General features: G+C 35.3%; 1 protein-coding gene and 1 long non-coding RNA gene across 2 annotated transcripts; one reads left to right on the top strand and one right to left on the bottom strand.

Annotated features, from left to right (window-relative positions):
- Positions 1 to 3,181: 3,181 nt before the first annotated feature.
- Positions 3,182 to 4,206, bottom strand: LOC111893295 (uncharacterized). The gene is made up of 3 exons (XR_008226009.1): positions 3,561 to 4,206; positions 3,405 to 3,479; positions 3,182 to 3,272 (listed from the first exon to the last, which is right to left on the bottom strand). It is a non-coding gene; the product is annotated as an uncharacterized LOC111893295 (long non-coding RNA).
- A 9,560-nt stretch (positions 4,207 to 13,766) lies between these two features.
- Positions 13,767 to 16,338, top strand: LOC111893304 (glucan endo-1,3-beta-glucosidase). The gene is made up of 4 exons (XM_023889363.3): positions 13,767 to 14,556; positions 14,667 to 15,015; positions 15,681 to 15,975; positions 16,110 to 16,338. Exons 1-4 carry the CDS (start codon positions 13,880 to 13,882, stop codon positions 16,136 to 16,138), a joined length of 1,350 nt encoding a protein of 449 aa, XP_023745131.1. The 5' UTR covers positions 13,767 to 13,879; the 3' UTR covers positions 16,139 to 16,338.
- Positions 16,339 to 17,057: the final 719 nt, after the last annotated feature.

A 17,057-nucleotide genomic window follows, 5' to 3' on the forward strand; every position in this document is an offset into this window, starting at 1 on the left:
GGTTTCTCTGATTGCAAGCCGGCAAACAGATGTCCTTATCAGCTTCTATTGGTGTTGATTTGAATGTAACTTTGTCTCAAGGAATGATAGGCTCAATGCTCTATCTTACTGCCAGTTGTCCTGACATTATGTTTTCTACCATATTATGTGCTCATTATCAAGCCAATCTTAAGGAATCTCTTATCCACATTGTAAAAAGATTTTTTCGTTATTTAAAGCATACACGTAATCTTGGGTTATGGTATCCTTGAGATTTTGAGTTCAAGCTTGTCGGATACACTGATTCCGATCATGGTGGATGTGGCATTGATCATAACAGTACCTCATGAGAGGTTCAAATGCTGGGAGATAGATTGGTAAGTTGGTCCAGCTAGAAGCAGACAACAATGGCTTGTTCTACCGCTAAAGCTGAATACGGAGCTGCTGGAAGGTGTTGTGCTCAGATTCTTTGGATTCAAAACCAGTTCTTGGATTATGGTCTAAACTTCTCAAAGACTCCCATTTGTTGTGACAACACCAGTGCCATTCAGACGATGCAAAATCCGTTACATCATTCCAAAACAAAGCATATCAATATCCATTATCACTTCTTCAAAGACATCGTTCAAAAGGGAAAAATGGAGTTGTACTACATACCATCCACTGATCAGCTAGCTGACATTTTCACCAAGGCATTGGATGAGAATACTCTAAACAAGTTGATTGCAAATCTTGGCATGCTTTCAATGACTTAATTGCTTTCTAATTCGTTTGCATTAACATTGTTGTTGTTTGCTTTCTAAAACCACAAAAACAAAGTGTTGTTTTTATTTTGTTTAAAGATCTTTACATAGTTTGCTTAATCTTTGCTTTTAATATTTACAAGTATTCTCTTTTCTTTCTTTTATCTATCTTTCAGGTCTATCTAAACTTTTTATACATCTCCTTCCTCCAGAGTTTGCAAGAGTTGGAGTCATCCATAATGTTCTGAATGCTCTTAGTGTTGAGAAGAAGAGTTGCATAATGTCCTCTCATTCTTGATAATGCCCCCTTTCTCCTCCGCTCATTGTTATGGATGCAAGGAGCAACCATCAATGCAGTGAGTCTTGTTTCACTACTAGAAAAAAGGTCTTTTACGACGCTCATTGCGCGTCGTAAAACGCTCAGACGACGCGCAAATGCGCGTCAAGAAAGGCCCTGTCATAACGAGAGACGACGCGCATTTATGACACGCAATGCGCATCATTAAAGCCGCTGTCAAGAAAGGCCATGTCATAAATGAAGATGACACACATTTATGCGTATCGTAATTTTTATTTTTATTTTTTTAAAATTATTTATAGATTTACTAATTTTCAAATTAAATTTGCATTTCATGTCTCAAAATAGAAAATAAAATAACATATACAAAAAATACAATCATATACAAATAATAAGAAAACAATTCATTTCATACGATAAATGTATTAACATTTAAACTGACATTCAATAATCTCATTATACAAAAAATAGTGTATACAAATAATTTCTCTAACTAATGGAACATGTAAAGGGATCAAGATAAATGAATCAACTTTCACCAAATCAGGAACCACCATCACATCATCATCAAACATGATATGTGTGAAAACATAACCATAATTGTCAACCATCATATAAACAACACAAATTATGAGAAACAATGACAAAAAAACTTGTACTTACCAAGTGTTGTCTTGTGTATTGATGTTAAACTGCTTGATCATACCAAGTGATATAAAAAAACACAAAAAACTTTAAAAAAACACATTTTCCATACAATGAGGGTATACGCATATTGATGCCATTATCAAAGAGTAACATACCATTTCATTTTGAAGATTCCCAGAGATCCCATCTCTCTAATATTGATGCTATCTCTCTAGCACCTGAGTCAAGGGGCATGTTGACTCTCCCCTGAAAATTAAAAAAAAAAATCAAAATTTTTAATACTCTTCACTCTAAATAATGTTAAATTGTTACCTCGTTTGATCTTTTGGATCGATTGCTTTCATGGGTGTGTCCAACAACATCTGATATAACCTCTTCAGTGTATGAGAAGGTGAAGAAGTTTCCATGTCATCTGACATACCAGATGAAGCTCTTGATAAGTAAACTTTACCACTCATATCCAAAAAACTTCTCAGGTCCATAAATATTACCTGATATGAATTGACTGCTACTTTGAGGTTGGAAGGTTTGAATCTTATGGTGCAAGTAGCTTAAACAATACCAAAGCTTCCTCAAATTTTCCGGATGCTGTCAATTGTACAATCTGCATTTTGATACAAGATTTAGGCACTGATAAAATTACATAAATGGCCATTGCTCTTGTAAAATAATTGTAGCATAAGGCTTCTGAATAAGAAGAGGCTCATTACTAATGTGCTCAATAAGGCGAGGCTCTAAATTCCTTAACTTATCTGGAAGTTCACCATCAGGACCACATAGTGCATCCATGTTGTAATCATAGTTAAAAAAAAAGTTAATATGAACAAAAGTTACAGAACCATGTTTCATTTTGCTTTATTATGTTAACATTTAACAACCAAGTATTGAACTTACTTACCATCTTTTTGTTGAATCATCTAATGCATCCCCTTGCTTGTGAAAAGCTACCCCCGGATCTCTACCAGCTTGCTCAAACGCTTGACTCTAGTGACATGTTGCAGAAACAATGGATAAACATGAATAACCCAAAAAAAAAACCCTTAATAAACCATAAAAGTATTTTACTTCGATTATCATAACTATAACTAAAATTCTCTTGTTCTTGCATAAGTTCATTAGGTTGTTGTTTATCTCCTGTTCATAAAAAGGGTTTGTTCAGAAATTTCATGTCTACTTGTTAAAAGAGTGCATAAGAATTTGAAGTAGAAAAATGTTATTTACCATATGTTTCATCTAGGCTGAGTTCATCAGTATGCACAGGTGAATCATCTAAAAGAAATCGACTCACAAGTGCCTGAAAACAGCAAGGAGAACAAGGAATAAAACTACAAGTTACACTAAATTTAGAGATTGAAATTTCTGTAAGATTTAGATCCTTATGAAGATACTAAGTAATGTTTTAAAACAGTCCTTGGATTTTTTGTACCCAAGGAATCCCTTATGAATTTACTTAGTGCAATGAAACAACGATTTTTACAAGCATAGATCTTTAATAACATAGTTAGAAAGTTTACACATCAAGTTATCCCCTCTTCATCTTCCGATTCAATTGAGGGCACTGGTTCTACAACAGGTGGAATACAATCCACTTTGTAGCGAAGAGCCTGTTTTTACACATCCAACAAAATTAACTACATTATAGTTGATAACAATGATAAGGGTATTCATGTCTTTTGAGCATTCAAGAGAAAAAAAATGTTCCATGAAGTCATTTTCAGAAGAATCAAACAACCAACCTTCTTGAAAAAGGTTGAATACGAATTGTCCCATACAAGTGTGTAGTTGCCAGCCATGACTGTGCAGAAATTACCCTGCAAAAAGACATTTTTACCCTCTGAATTAACTTTTGGTTTAAATGGAAATTATAAAACTTGCAGGAAGATGTTACTTACTTGGTTAGACTCGTATCACCTGTAGGGCAAGATAAGCTATATGAAAACAAACACAGAAAGTATGACTTAATCCAGTAAGTTATATATTATATATAAAGTGTTTCTTTTCTCCCAAAAGTTTTAAACATTATTTATTTAAACCTTACATAATGAGAAAAATAAAAAATTATAAGACATGAACTTACTGTTTTCTGTCCAGTAGAACTTGTGTGCTCCACACAAAACCCAATGTCTTGTAACAAGATAGATATACTTTCTACATTGTCATATCATATCCATAGAAATAGACATTTTTTCCCAATATTTGACCTTTTTCCTTCTGTTTCTTAAAGATTTCTTAGTTTTAAAGAATTTGAGCTATTTGAGAATTTACACAAAAGGTCAATAATCATCTGCTAATCTTAAGAGAAATTGACACTTTTATGCAAAATCCATAGGTCATTCCACAACTTCCAAAAAAGTTTGGGCCTGTTATGAAAAAAGTGAAAGTACATGGACTGTTGCTTAATTTACAAAAAATCCAAGGACTGTTTTGAAACATCCAAATAAATTCATGATTATCGTGCTTATTTTCCCTTGCAGTATGGAGAAATCCCAAGCAATGTACGAATTTACTTAGTATCTTCATAAGGATCTAAAGCTTTATTCCTTTAAAACAATACTTATGAATTTACTTAGTATGGAGAACAAGGAATACCTAAAATCCTTTGCAGTGAACTCGACCATAGGGCTGATTGTACCCAAGAGATGGTGTGGAACTCCTACATAGACAGAGAATCACAGATGATTAGTGATGATACATTGAGGAAGAAAGAACGAAGACATTGACTTGTGAAATGATATGGATGCATAATCAATTTGTTTTCTTGCGAGAAATCAATCGAACCTTTCTGATCGTCAAGTGGAACTTTATTAGTGAGAACATCCAATCCTTCGTACACCTAATAAAAAAGTTCACGAGACAAGAACAAATTAGGTAATACCAATACATATATGTTCATACTTGTGTGATTGTGTTCAAACCTGCATGGAATCGGCGTTAATGATTTCGATAGGGAATTGTGAAGTTAGGTCAATGGCGAGATGATATTTTCCAGAACCTGTTGCTCCCATTATCACTACTACTTTTGGCTTGACATTCGAATTTTTTGGGTTTTCTTCTTCTTTCAGGTTCGGAATGCCATTAGGGTCTCTGCAACTGTCACTCTCTATCTCGCGCTCGCCCTCTCCTCCGATGCGGCAGCAGAGTGGTAGGAATTTCAAAGAGGAGATGATCAAAAGAAAAGAGGGAAGACCGAGACAACAGAAAATCAAAATAATTCAAAAGAAAAAGAAAATAAAGACCAAATGAAATCAAAATCAAAATACAAGAGCACCTGGAGGAGATATTAATGGAGATCGATGTATACTTGGATCAAATGGAGGTAGAACACACATCAGTATGTGGATCGGTTGTCACATAAACAACCTTAAAGTTGACCTCAATGCATTTCTCTTTAAAAGAATTTAGACAAAGTCGGAATGCGCGTGGGTCGGCGACGGTGGCGGAGAGGAGAGATGAGTGATATTGTAATCCCCAAAAATCGGACCCAAAAATCTCTATATCGGGTTTACAGATATGAAATATCGACATATGAGTAATGGAGTAGTAGTGGGCATCATCTCCATTGTTGATCGCAGACATTAAGGGAGGGGGATAACGAACCAGAAGGGTGAAGTGGTGCATCGGTGGCTATTGTTTTAGCAATCCGGTGGGGGACTATGGTGGTCTGATAGGAGCGAAGGCAAGAGCTGATGAAACTAGATCAGAAAACCAAAAGGGTGATTAGGGTTTTCCAGAGAGAGAGAGAGAGTGAGAATGCAGAGATAGAGGAGGAGGGTTGCTTCAAAAGGATTATTAGGGTTTTTTGTTTGAGGATTTTAGAAGGAGAAGAAGAAGACGAATCAAGCGAACAAGGATTATTAGGGTTTTTTGTTAGAGGACTTTAGAAGGAGAATAAGGAGATGAATCAGGCGGCTGTTTAATTTTTTGGAATTTCATTTCCCACCATAGATTATTAAAACAACGCAGAACGTGCCTTTCTAAAAAATATAAAACGACATATTTACACGACACGCCTTTTATGATAGGTGCCCTCCGTTTTTTTTGTTGGACACTAATTTTAGGGCGCGCCCAAAATGCTTGTCTTTTATCCTTCAAATTTTGGAAAACTGACATTAATTTTTAGGGCACGCACAAATGCGCGTCCTCTATCAGTGTGTATCATTAATTGCGCGTCGTAAAAGGCTGTTTTTCTTGTAGTGTTTTCATCTACTGACTCATAATCTGATAAAATCTCGAATGCCCTCGTGTTGATCTTGTCAACACAATGATTTCGTAGATTTGAGTCAGTTAACTCGTTGTTTACAAAGAATATTTTATGCTCCTCTTTTGATCGTGATCAACATGAAGTATGGAATCCACCAACAACGTCTCGATGGTAAATGGCTTCATCATTCTTGGTTTGTAGTGAGCTGTATTGTATATGTGTTTATTCTTAATTGTGTTTTCTTTTGTATCCAGATTTGAAGATCAGATATATCGAAGAAATGAAATTACTCAATGAGTATTTATTTCAAAAGTTTCTTCTTTTGAAATTTTACTCAACATATTTTATGCTTTTTTTTTCTTCTGAAAAAGTCAAGGTTCTAAATAACGTAATGCGTGACTTGGCGGCAATGTCAAGCCTCAAGTTTTACCGAGCCTTGGCGAGTCATGACGTTTGTAAGGCGTGACTTAAGGCGGCAATTTTTTATATAATTAATATTTTTATATGTATTTTCAACTATTATTCATTTGTATACACATATATGAGTTAAGGCGGCGTTTTGGCAAAGCTTGGCGGCAGGTGCAAGCCTTGGAGTCGTGGCGTGCCATGGCGAGCTTTTTAGAACCTTGGAAAAAGGCTACTCAATTCTTCTAAAAAAGCTGCAAAAATATTGCTTTTAGAAAATTTCCTTCTTTGACTAACTTTTTTTCTGTATATTATTATTTTGTACCATTTAAAAAAAGTGTTTGACGGTGGCAATTCATGAACCAAGTATGTATCTATTGACAAATTATTGTCCTTAGAAGCATGCTATTGTATGTGTCCCCTCATGCTAATTTTCTAGCATCGTCTAAACTTTCTAAGTGAGATTGCCTGGTCCAAATAAAAATGATAGAAAGGCTTGGGTGTTTATTCTTAGTTTATTATCTTACCTGACTCTATCTCTAGAAGCATGCTGGCCGTATGCATCAAGTCTCATGTTTTGCTGAAACATTGAGCATAACGCAATGGCTTACTATGGTTGCATAGTCATCATCATAAGAGTTACCTATTTGGTTCTTAAATGACAAAGGGTTATTCATGTCCCTGACATCTTAGTCTGAGGTATGACATGGTACCATAATGAATTGACGGTGAATCTATGATTCTAGACTATAACTAACTCTATGATGCAAGGATTAAACCATTTCTTGTTGATGGGTTATCACTATTCATGATTCACATTGATTCCACCTCAAGATGACTGAAACAATTCATTCTCTCCTTATTTTCTTCTTTAAAACCTTATTATTCAGCGCAATGTACCATACGGTGATGAGAGCTTGAAAAATCTATGCCGGTGGTTAAGCTAAAACACCACAATTTATCATATGCATCATACCATTCTTACCCTTTTTCTTTTAGTAATAGTGATTAATGAGTCAACGTATGAAACCACATGTTGATGAGATCTCGCAATACTATATCAGTGAATGGTAGCTTAAGCCCACACTATCAAGAGATCACAAACTTACTGGATTACAAACTGCAATACTGATACATTGATTGCTTCCGCTGATGTTCATTGTCGTTGATGCCATGTGTCGCTGATGTAACTTCCTTATCTCAATAGTAACTTTCTAGATGACGATTAAAAGTTCTATCAATATCTTAGGATACAAGATTTTTACAGCGCATATCTCTTCAATCATGATTACGTAAAAGGGAAGAAACTTTTTGGTATAAATTGGGAATTCTCCATCCTAGGTCACTTTTACAAGCTATTTAAGCAATTGGCTTTCTCTCTCGAAAAAGGCTCTCTCAACCTTCATCTTCCTCAAAGCTCTTGCCATGTCAAAGCCTCTTTATGAGTTTGCCCTTAAATATGATGTTGTCAAAGGTGCTCATGCCCCTGATACTTCCATTATCATTCAAGCAAACAATGTGGCATTCTCTGATGACATCCCAAAGCAGTTCATGAACTCAGGAATTGAAGACTTCGTTGACTATGTTAAAAGTTTCCCTCTTCGATATTCCTTCTACGACTTCCCAGATCTATTCTACCCTAAACAAGTATATGAGTTCTACTATTCATGCTCTGTTGATTATGATTCTTAAACCATTACTAGAATCAATGAAGATGGTCAATATAGGGTTATTATTGATGTAAAATCTTTTCGAACTACTCTTCATCTTCCTCGACCAGAAAATTATTCTGAAACTCCTTAAGAAGAAAAGTTCAAGTCCGTTCTTGAAAGATTATGGTATAATTTTAATCTTCAGGGCACTTCTTGTGATCCACAAAAATACACTCTTCGTCAGTGTTTTGGTGTTGGATGGAAGTATTTAACAGGGGTTATTGGCAAATGCCTTGGGCACAAGACTGGTATTTTGGATCAACTGAATCTATTTGATCAAAGGATTTTGTTTTCTATTTTGTACAACAAAAGACTGGACTTTGCTCAACTCTTTCTTGATCAGGTGATTGATTGTATCACTGGGAACAAGAAGCCAGTGTATGTTCCTTATCTCCGTTCGCTTGGACTGATCTCGGCCCATGAGGAAGGTTGTTCTAAAAATCATGGGATCACCATTCCAATTCCCACCTCTCCTCAAAGATCATTAATGTTGCTGCTTATGAAAATGATTTGCATGTTACTATAAGGATGCAAAAATGAATTTCAAATCCCTGCGTTGTTGAATCCTCTAACTCTGAAGAAGAGGATGGTGAGGATGATAGTGAAGAAGGCGATGATGAAGAGAATGATAAGGATGATAGTGAAGAAGACATCGATAATGATGAAGATGAACTTGTCACTGATAAGGGAGAAAACTTTATTTAAGGAATGAAGTCTCCTCCAAGGATGAATAAGCACATTCGATTCTCATCCCCTTTTTCATCCACCCCATCTGCAGATGAAGTTGTACATTGTAGATCAACCCCACCTTTTTGTGGAAAATGCTAAGCTGCTGCTTCGAGATTTAATCTTTCCAAGAACAGTGTCTCATCCTCCTTAAGCTGAGAATGTTATTGGCTGCAAGCGGAACGTAGGCGATTTAGGTAGAAAGAAAGTAATTTTGAACTAAATAAGGCTCCGATGATATCCATGGACCACCCATATTCCAACACATATTCATATTGCTACTGTTTATCAATGGGAATCAAGCTCCAATTTTGAAATAACTGTACTCTCTCAACTTTCTCTATTGGTAAAAATTACTCAATAACAGGGAGAAAGATTGTCTAAATTTGAATAAGATGTGGATGATATGAAATGATTTATGGAGTTGGGTGATGATGATATTGATGATATGGTTATTGGAGATACTCCTCCAAATTCAATAGGTAATAATCCTCCTCCACCTCCATATCCATCATCAAATCCACCTATACCTCCTCGACCATTTCATTCCCCTCCTTGCACTCCTCTTGGTTCTCCTCCCTAGTCTGATGCTTCCAAAAATGGGGAGAATAATCATGAGAGTCTTGATCAACAAATGCAAATGGATCAACAAATTCAAATGGTGGTGATTGCATCAACTCCATCTCAAACTGAGATGTCTAAAGCTAGAAGGATTGAAGCTGACTTTCGAAAGGAAATTGTTGTTGATGACATCCTAGACACTGATGCAACAATTGATGATCAGCCTATTCCAAACACTGGTGATTAATTAGAGACTGATGACTATGAAGGGTTTTTTGATCTAGGATTCATGACACAAACTGTTGTTTTTGTTGTTCCTCTGAATGTTGTTTACCCTGAATCATATTTTGAGGGGGAGATTCCTCAGGGAACTAGTAGTGACATTGAGTCTGATAATAATCATCTCAACCCTCAAAATAGGAAGGGTTCCTTCTCAAGGGGAGCTCATGATGCTGAAGCTGAAAGTTCTTCCGTTGTTGGTGATCCTTCAGCACCTCCTCCTTCCAAGAAAAGCAAACTCATTTTTTATATGGATGTTCTAGGTGGAGTATGGGGTATAATTGTTGATGAAGTGAGACAAATCATGATAGAGATTAATGTTGCTATTCAAGAAAGAAAAGAAGCCAGCAAAATGAGAACATTTGTCTACCAAACTTACTCAAGCTCTTGCTTCCGCTAATGAAAGTGCTGATGTTCAAAGCACCAACAATCAAGTCAAGAAAATTCAAATCTTCAATAATAGTGTGGAGAAACAACACATGGTTTCAGAGCTAAACGATAGGATTAACAGAAAGAAGTTTGGAGATGTTTTGAATCGCAGAACAAAGCCTGCTCCTATTATCAAGGTAAGATGCACCAAACCAAGGAACGAGTCACTGAAGCTTCACTTGGTCAGGAAGAATACTGAATAAGAATACAATGAGGTTGTATTTGTTCATGAGCTAGTAAAATTTAGCTATAGTGAGTGGATGCAAATTCAAGAAATTATTAAACAACACAAGGGTATTATTTATGCTCAAGAAGAGAAGTTGGCAATTCAACAACTACTCAACAAAGTCAAGAAGTCGAATCTTGTGTCATCACCTGGTCCCTCTAGACCATCTACCTCATAAAGAACAAGCACCCAAGACAGTCCAAGAATACTAAGTTTCTTCTTCCTTATGGAACTCGGTACATCAACAACAAACTACCAATGGGTGTTGAACCGGTTTAGTACATGTTCAATCGAGAACCAGAACATGGCATTTTCTATCTTGACAGTCAAAATCACATGTGCTTTCAACGCACTGATGATCTTCCTGCTGTTCCCACTGAGCACTTATTTCATCTTCGTGTGGAAGGACTTAATCATTTTGACTGGAAAGAGGATACCGTGTGCTGATCTCTTTGGAGCTAAGTAAAAGATTGGAAGAACTTAAAATTGATGAATTAAGATGGGTTAATCTTGAGATCTTGAAAGAAGTTGACAAGCTCTACAATGGTTCTGATGACTCCGACGAAGAATATTAGTTTTGACATCATTAGATAAGGGAGATTGTAAGGTCACACCTTATGATCTGATGAGTCAAACACTCTATATGCTAACTGCGAGCGATAGTGTCAAGATCAACATCAACACCAACGTCTCATGTCTATCAGTGTTAGTGTGTAGTAATATTATCTTGTGTAACCTTTGTATATTAGGTAATTGTTAACGTTACCGTATGCGGCCACGTTAAACTTGACGAAAAGAACTGACAGGACGTTATCAAGTCAGGGCCTTGGCCGGTACCCGGTCTTGGCCCAAGTAGGCCAGTGCTGAGCTGGTAGCCCGCTTCCCCTCATGAGGAAAGAATATTCCTCATGATCTTCTCATTTTCTCATGACCAATCAGGTCATGACAAGGAGCATGATGACGCCCATAACTGATGTCACCTGGCAGTTAGTTATCGTGGGCATACTTCTCCCAATAAGAGTGTGCCACGTCTCACTCCCACATGGGAAAGTTACTTCATTCTATTAGTAACAGGTATAAAAGGATCTCTTCCTACCCAAGGAAGGGATCCATCTTCTTCCACGTACAATTTACCCTAAATTCTCTCTAAGAAAGGACTAACTTGATCGTCAGAGCGACGTCCCAGGAGAATCCTCGGTTGTCCTTTAACGATTCTTCCGTGTTGTGTTCTCAAGTAAATCTCCAAGACAAACCCGTCTACAAGCAATAGTAATGATACAGATAAGAATAGAATAGATATCAGAATCGATATCTTTGTTATGAAGATCGGTTCTTAGTATAAAATTAGATACAATCCCTTCAATTAATGGATATACTTGTATAGATTAGTATATATATATATATATATATATATATATATATATATATATATATATATATATATATATTCAACATTAGGGTGATACCCTAATGTAATGGTCTAGTGACCGTCTTTGTCACAACCCCGTTTTCTTGGTGAAACAACACCTTTCTTGGTGAAAGACAATTTGGAGAATATCCTGTGTTCTTTACTTTCTATTCTTTATTTGCTTAGTTAATTTGTTTTTGTTCTTTATACTTGAAGTGTATCTAATCGATACAAACATTCACCTAAAATGTCTAATAATTGACTAACTTATGTCCACCAAGTCTATCAACTATCACCTAAACTTATGTCATCATACTAAAATATGTCATCATCTCAACAATACATAACATAGTAATATTACAATATATCTAATCTACAATTGTGTAGCAACACACATTAACAACAACAAATGTCAGAGTATAGTTACTCACCTAGCTAGTTAGTAATGTTAACTCTTGCTTCGGTTTCTAGCTTCCATTGCCTCTCAACTTGTCACTTACCAACACAATTTCAACAAATACAAGTTCCTTAGAACATGTTACAACCCACTTCGAGCTAGACTCTATGACCAGTTATCACCATACTAATTAAACATCATACTACAAGTGCTAAATAATTTAATCTTATAAGTTATTAGCTAATCTCATATTTCTAAGAATTTCACTAATTAGTGTTTATAACCCATATCAACCAGTCTTTGTACTTCACCTGCTAGGTTTGCAACAACGTTCTTAATAGCATCATATTATGACTTCTAACAACTAACGCAGGTTCCAATATCCTTTCATAATTAAGCTACAAAACACAATAACACAATAACAAGAGAAAAGAATACATCAGCTCGATTGACAATTCGTAACCTCACGTTCTAGCACCGACTCTCTGATCATAATCCTTAGAAATGGCAATCTACTTTATAACTTGTCATATTCTCCTTCTACTTCACAACTAAACACCCATACACATTCTAAACACCCGAGTTAACTTCTTTTTTTCTTTAGAAATGGGTCAAACGATTATTTTACACTGATCAAACACACTACATGGATCGAGTTACAAAAACGTCGGACCGGTCCTGGTCAGACCTTATTCATATAGCCCTTTATACTATATTCTACTACATATAAAACAACCACATTGCATTATGTTAGTTATAAGCTAATGTCACTAATATTGTATGTTGAATGTAACATTCTTCAAAAACCCAAAACACTAAATTTGCAAAATTCAAAAGGATGTGACTAACTATTTTCCAACACCTAAACTTTAGTTAAAATATAATGTAGTTAATACAATAATTTCATAAAATCAATTGATTTTGCAGAATTTATTTTGTGAAATTCGTAGTTACTAGTTGATTTTGCAGAATTTATATAGGTTCAAGTTCATTTGAGACTATTCTAATTTTGTGAGACGGTGGGACCAAATCTAAAAATAATTTTAAAATGCAAAATAAATGGAAAAATCCAAAAATTCTTTTTTTAAATATTATTTTCGGAACTTGAATTAACTAAAAAAATAAAAATAAATAAAAAACAAATAAAAAAAATCCCGTTTTTTTTTTTTTAAAATACGTGAAATATTCTAAATAGAATATTACACTGACATATTCTAAAAAATAATTTTAAAATGCAAAATAAATGGAAAAATCTAAAAATTCTTTTTTTAAGTATTATTTTCGGAACTTGAATTAACTAAAAAAAATAAAAAAAAGAAAATTCTATTTTTTTTGAAAAATACGTGAAATATTCTAAATAGAATATTATACTATACATATTCTAAAAATAATTTTAAAATGCAAAAATAAATGGAAAAATCAAATTTATTTTTTAAATATTATTTTTGGAACTTGAATTAACTAAAAAAAATATAAAAAAAATAAAAAAAATGCATCTCACGGTCTCACAAAATTAGGGTGTCTCACCTGAACATAACCCTATATATATATATATATATATATATATATATATATATATATATATATATATATATATATATATATATATATATAATCAAGAAAGACAAAAAAAAAATAATACTGTAATAAAAAATAATAATAAAAAATAAGGTACACGTTTTATCTTGGCTTTACGCGCTGTCTGATTTCAAATAAATTCCTTGAAGCATGTCCTACGCCACCGGCAACCGTTCGCTATTGTGCGCACTATGCACCACTCACGCTACTTTTTTTATGTTTTTAACCCTCGACAACAGTCAACACTACAAAATTACTTTCCGTTTCACCTCAAAAATAACCACACAAAATGGAGCTTTCGAGAGTTTCTTTCTTCTTCCTCCTCCTCCTCCTCCCCGCCGCCGTACACTCCATCGGCGTCAACTACGGCACCCTCGGCGACAACCTGCCATCACACTCTCAAGTCGCTCAGTTCCTGAAATCCAAAACAGTCATCGACCGCATCAAAATCTTCGACGTCAATCCCGACATCATCAAAGCCTTTGCCAACACCGGCATCCTCGTCACCGTCACCGTCCCCAACGGCGACATCCCGTCACTCACCAACGCCCGTAATGCCCTCCGGTGGGTTAATGCCAACATCAAGCCGTTTCACCCAGCTACCAAGTTCCATTACATCTGTGTCGGCACCGAGGTGCTCCACTGGGGGCCTCAGAACCTCGTCGATAACCTCGTGCCGGCGATGAGGGTGCTTCACGCAGCGCTGGTGAAAGCTGGGATTACCGATGTTAAGATTTCAAGCCCACATTCGCTCGGAATCCTTCAGGAATCTACTCCGCCGAGTAACGCGTCGTTTAGACCCGGATGGGATGTGGGTAATCTCGCCCCGATGCTCCAGTTCTTGAGAAAAACCAAATCGGGCTTCATGGTTAACCCGTATACGTATTTCGGGTACTCTCCGGCGAATGCTAACTTCTGTCTCTTCAAACCCAACGCCGGCATGTTCGATAGAGTCACCGGAAAAAGGTACCCTTGTTGTTCCCATGTCACAGCTATTAGTTAAAGATTTGTAGGGATTTTGAACTTTTTTAGTTAATGGATTTATGGATTTGTGTTCTTGTTGAATGAAATTCAAGGTATACCAATCAGCTTGATCAACTGCTGGACGCGGTTTACATTTCGATGAAGAAGCTGGGTTACCCAGATGTGGAAATCATTGTGGCGGAGACAGGGTGGCCATCGGGGGGAGACCCACAAAACAAACACGCGAATCCTGTCAATGCGGCGGCGTATAACGGTGGTTTGTTGAAGAGAGATGCTTCCGGCGTTGGAACGCCATTGATGCCGGGAAGAAAGTTTGAGACCTACATATTTTCGTTGTTCAATGAAGATCTGAAAGGCCCATCATTGGATGAGAAAAATTTCGGCCTTTTTCGACCGGATTTCACTCAAGTTTACAACATCGGGATCTTGCGCGGATCACAGGTAATTGATTACTTTCCCAAATTGAAGTCCAAAATTTCGTCTGATTTGATTGCACATGTCGATGTTTCATTGGAGTTGGATAGTAACGTGACACATAGATACCTGATCCACAAGAAAACTGATAACGACGTCGTATTACCGGATTTAGACAAATCTTGACGTCTATTTAAACTTCTAAATAGTCAAAAATGGAACAATGTTAGTAATTTAGGGTATTAGCCCATTCTATTATTGATTTATGTGAATTTTGAATTAATGAAAGCATAGTTTAATAAATGTATTTGAATTAAAGAAGCTAGAGATACAAAACCAATAGTAATTATGAAAACAAATTTTTTATTATATTATTTAAACCAAAACGTCTGTTGCTTATTTTTTAAGTAAGAAAAAACAATAACACTTTTTTAAAAATTAAAAGAAGAATTGGCAATTAAGATAAATTAAATAACATTTATATATAGTAATAGAGTCGTTGATAGTCATGTGGACCATGAACTATGCAACAAAAAGTATTTTTATAACCAACTTTATAAACTTTTTATAATATTTGTAAATCCATAACAAACACAATTCTAAGAACATATGCATATAACTTGTACCTTATGCAGAAATACTTGTACTTATCCTTAAATTTTTGCTCATGATATTTTTGATGTGGACTACAGCAACAGCCGACCGGGCCATCACCAAAACCATCATTGCCGGCGGCACCAACACGAGGCAAAAAGTGGTGTGTCCCTAAACCAGATGCCACCGATGCGGCACTCCAATCAAACATTGATTATGTTTGCAGCAAAGGTCCTTATTGCAAACCTATTCAGACCGGTGGGGCTTGTTTTGAGCCGAATAATGTGCGGGCCCATGCCGCGTTTATCATGAACGCTTTTTATCAGAAAAATGGCAGAAATGACTTTAATTGTGATTTTGCTCATACTGGAGTTGTCACGTTCAATGATCCAAGTAAGTTAAAAGTTTACTTCTGTTGATTTATTCAATGAACTTAATAAGGAAGTGACTTAAGATGATAAGCCATAAACACATTTGAGTGTTTGTGTGTGAATTGTGATTAACTTGATTTTGATTTAATTTGTTAGGTAAAGGCTCGTGTAAGTATATGTCTTAAGCAAGAGGGAGATGCGACTCGAAATCAAGTGAGAAGGGGTTAAAGAAGGTCATGTAAGTTATGTTGGTTGAGGTTGTGATTGATTATTCTTTTGTTATAGCATTTTATCTATTTAACATATGATGATGGTGTGGCATGTAGTGATATTATTACTCGAATATTTAATTATGTTATGTTATCATATTACCTTTTGACTTTTACGTTCTTTTTATCCTTTCTTGTTTTTTAGTTTATTATAAAAAGAAAACAAAGGATGCCAAACCAATGGAGAGCGTGAGAGGGGAGGGGAGGGGATGGGTGGGTTGATTATTGGTCAAATGACATAAAATTAGGAATACAACTAAGAAAAAAACACCACATCACCATCTTACAAACATGATGTAAAAATCATTAATTTGAAAATAGAATTTAAAAGTACGATGGTTTTATTGTGAAAAAATAGGGAGTTATTTATTAATATGGTGGTATTTTCGGGTCTAATCAATTTAATTATATATCATGTGAGTCTTTTTATCATAAGATAATCATTTATTTTGCAAAAGAAAGTCCTTTTGAGAGATTTTTTTGCTCACATGAAAAGTTTCTTTATTAAAACAATCTCACGTTTTATCACGAATTTTGGTATATATTTAGACTATGTTTCATATTGTACAAATAGTTTAGTTTACTTTTTGAGAGGTAATTTATAAGCTAGTTTCATAATAACATTTCAATCTTCTAAATATACCAATTATTGCTTTGATACATTAGAACATTTTCTAGGTTTTTTTTTGTTCGTATGTGATATATATTTTTTTTAAATCTAAGAGAAAGATGAATAATTTCAAATTATTTGACATTTATATCTTTATTTTTTTATTGTGGGATCCACTACAAAACAAACACTATAATATCCTTCATTTAACTCTATTAACCATAA

This window comes from Lactuca sativa, chromosome 8 (genome assembly GCF_002870075.4).
Source record: "Lactuca sativa cultivar Salinas chromosome 8, Lsat_Salinas_v11, whole genome shotgun sequence".
Lineage (NCBI taxonomy): Eukaryota > Viridiplantae > Streptophyta > Magnoliopsida > Asterales > Asteraceae > Lactuca > Lactuca sativa.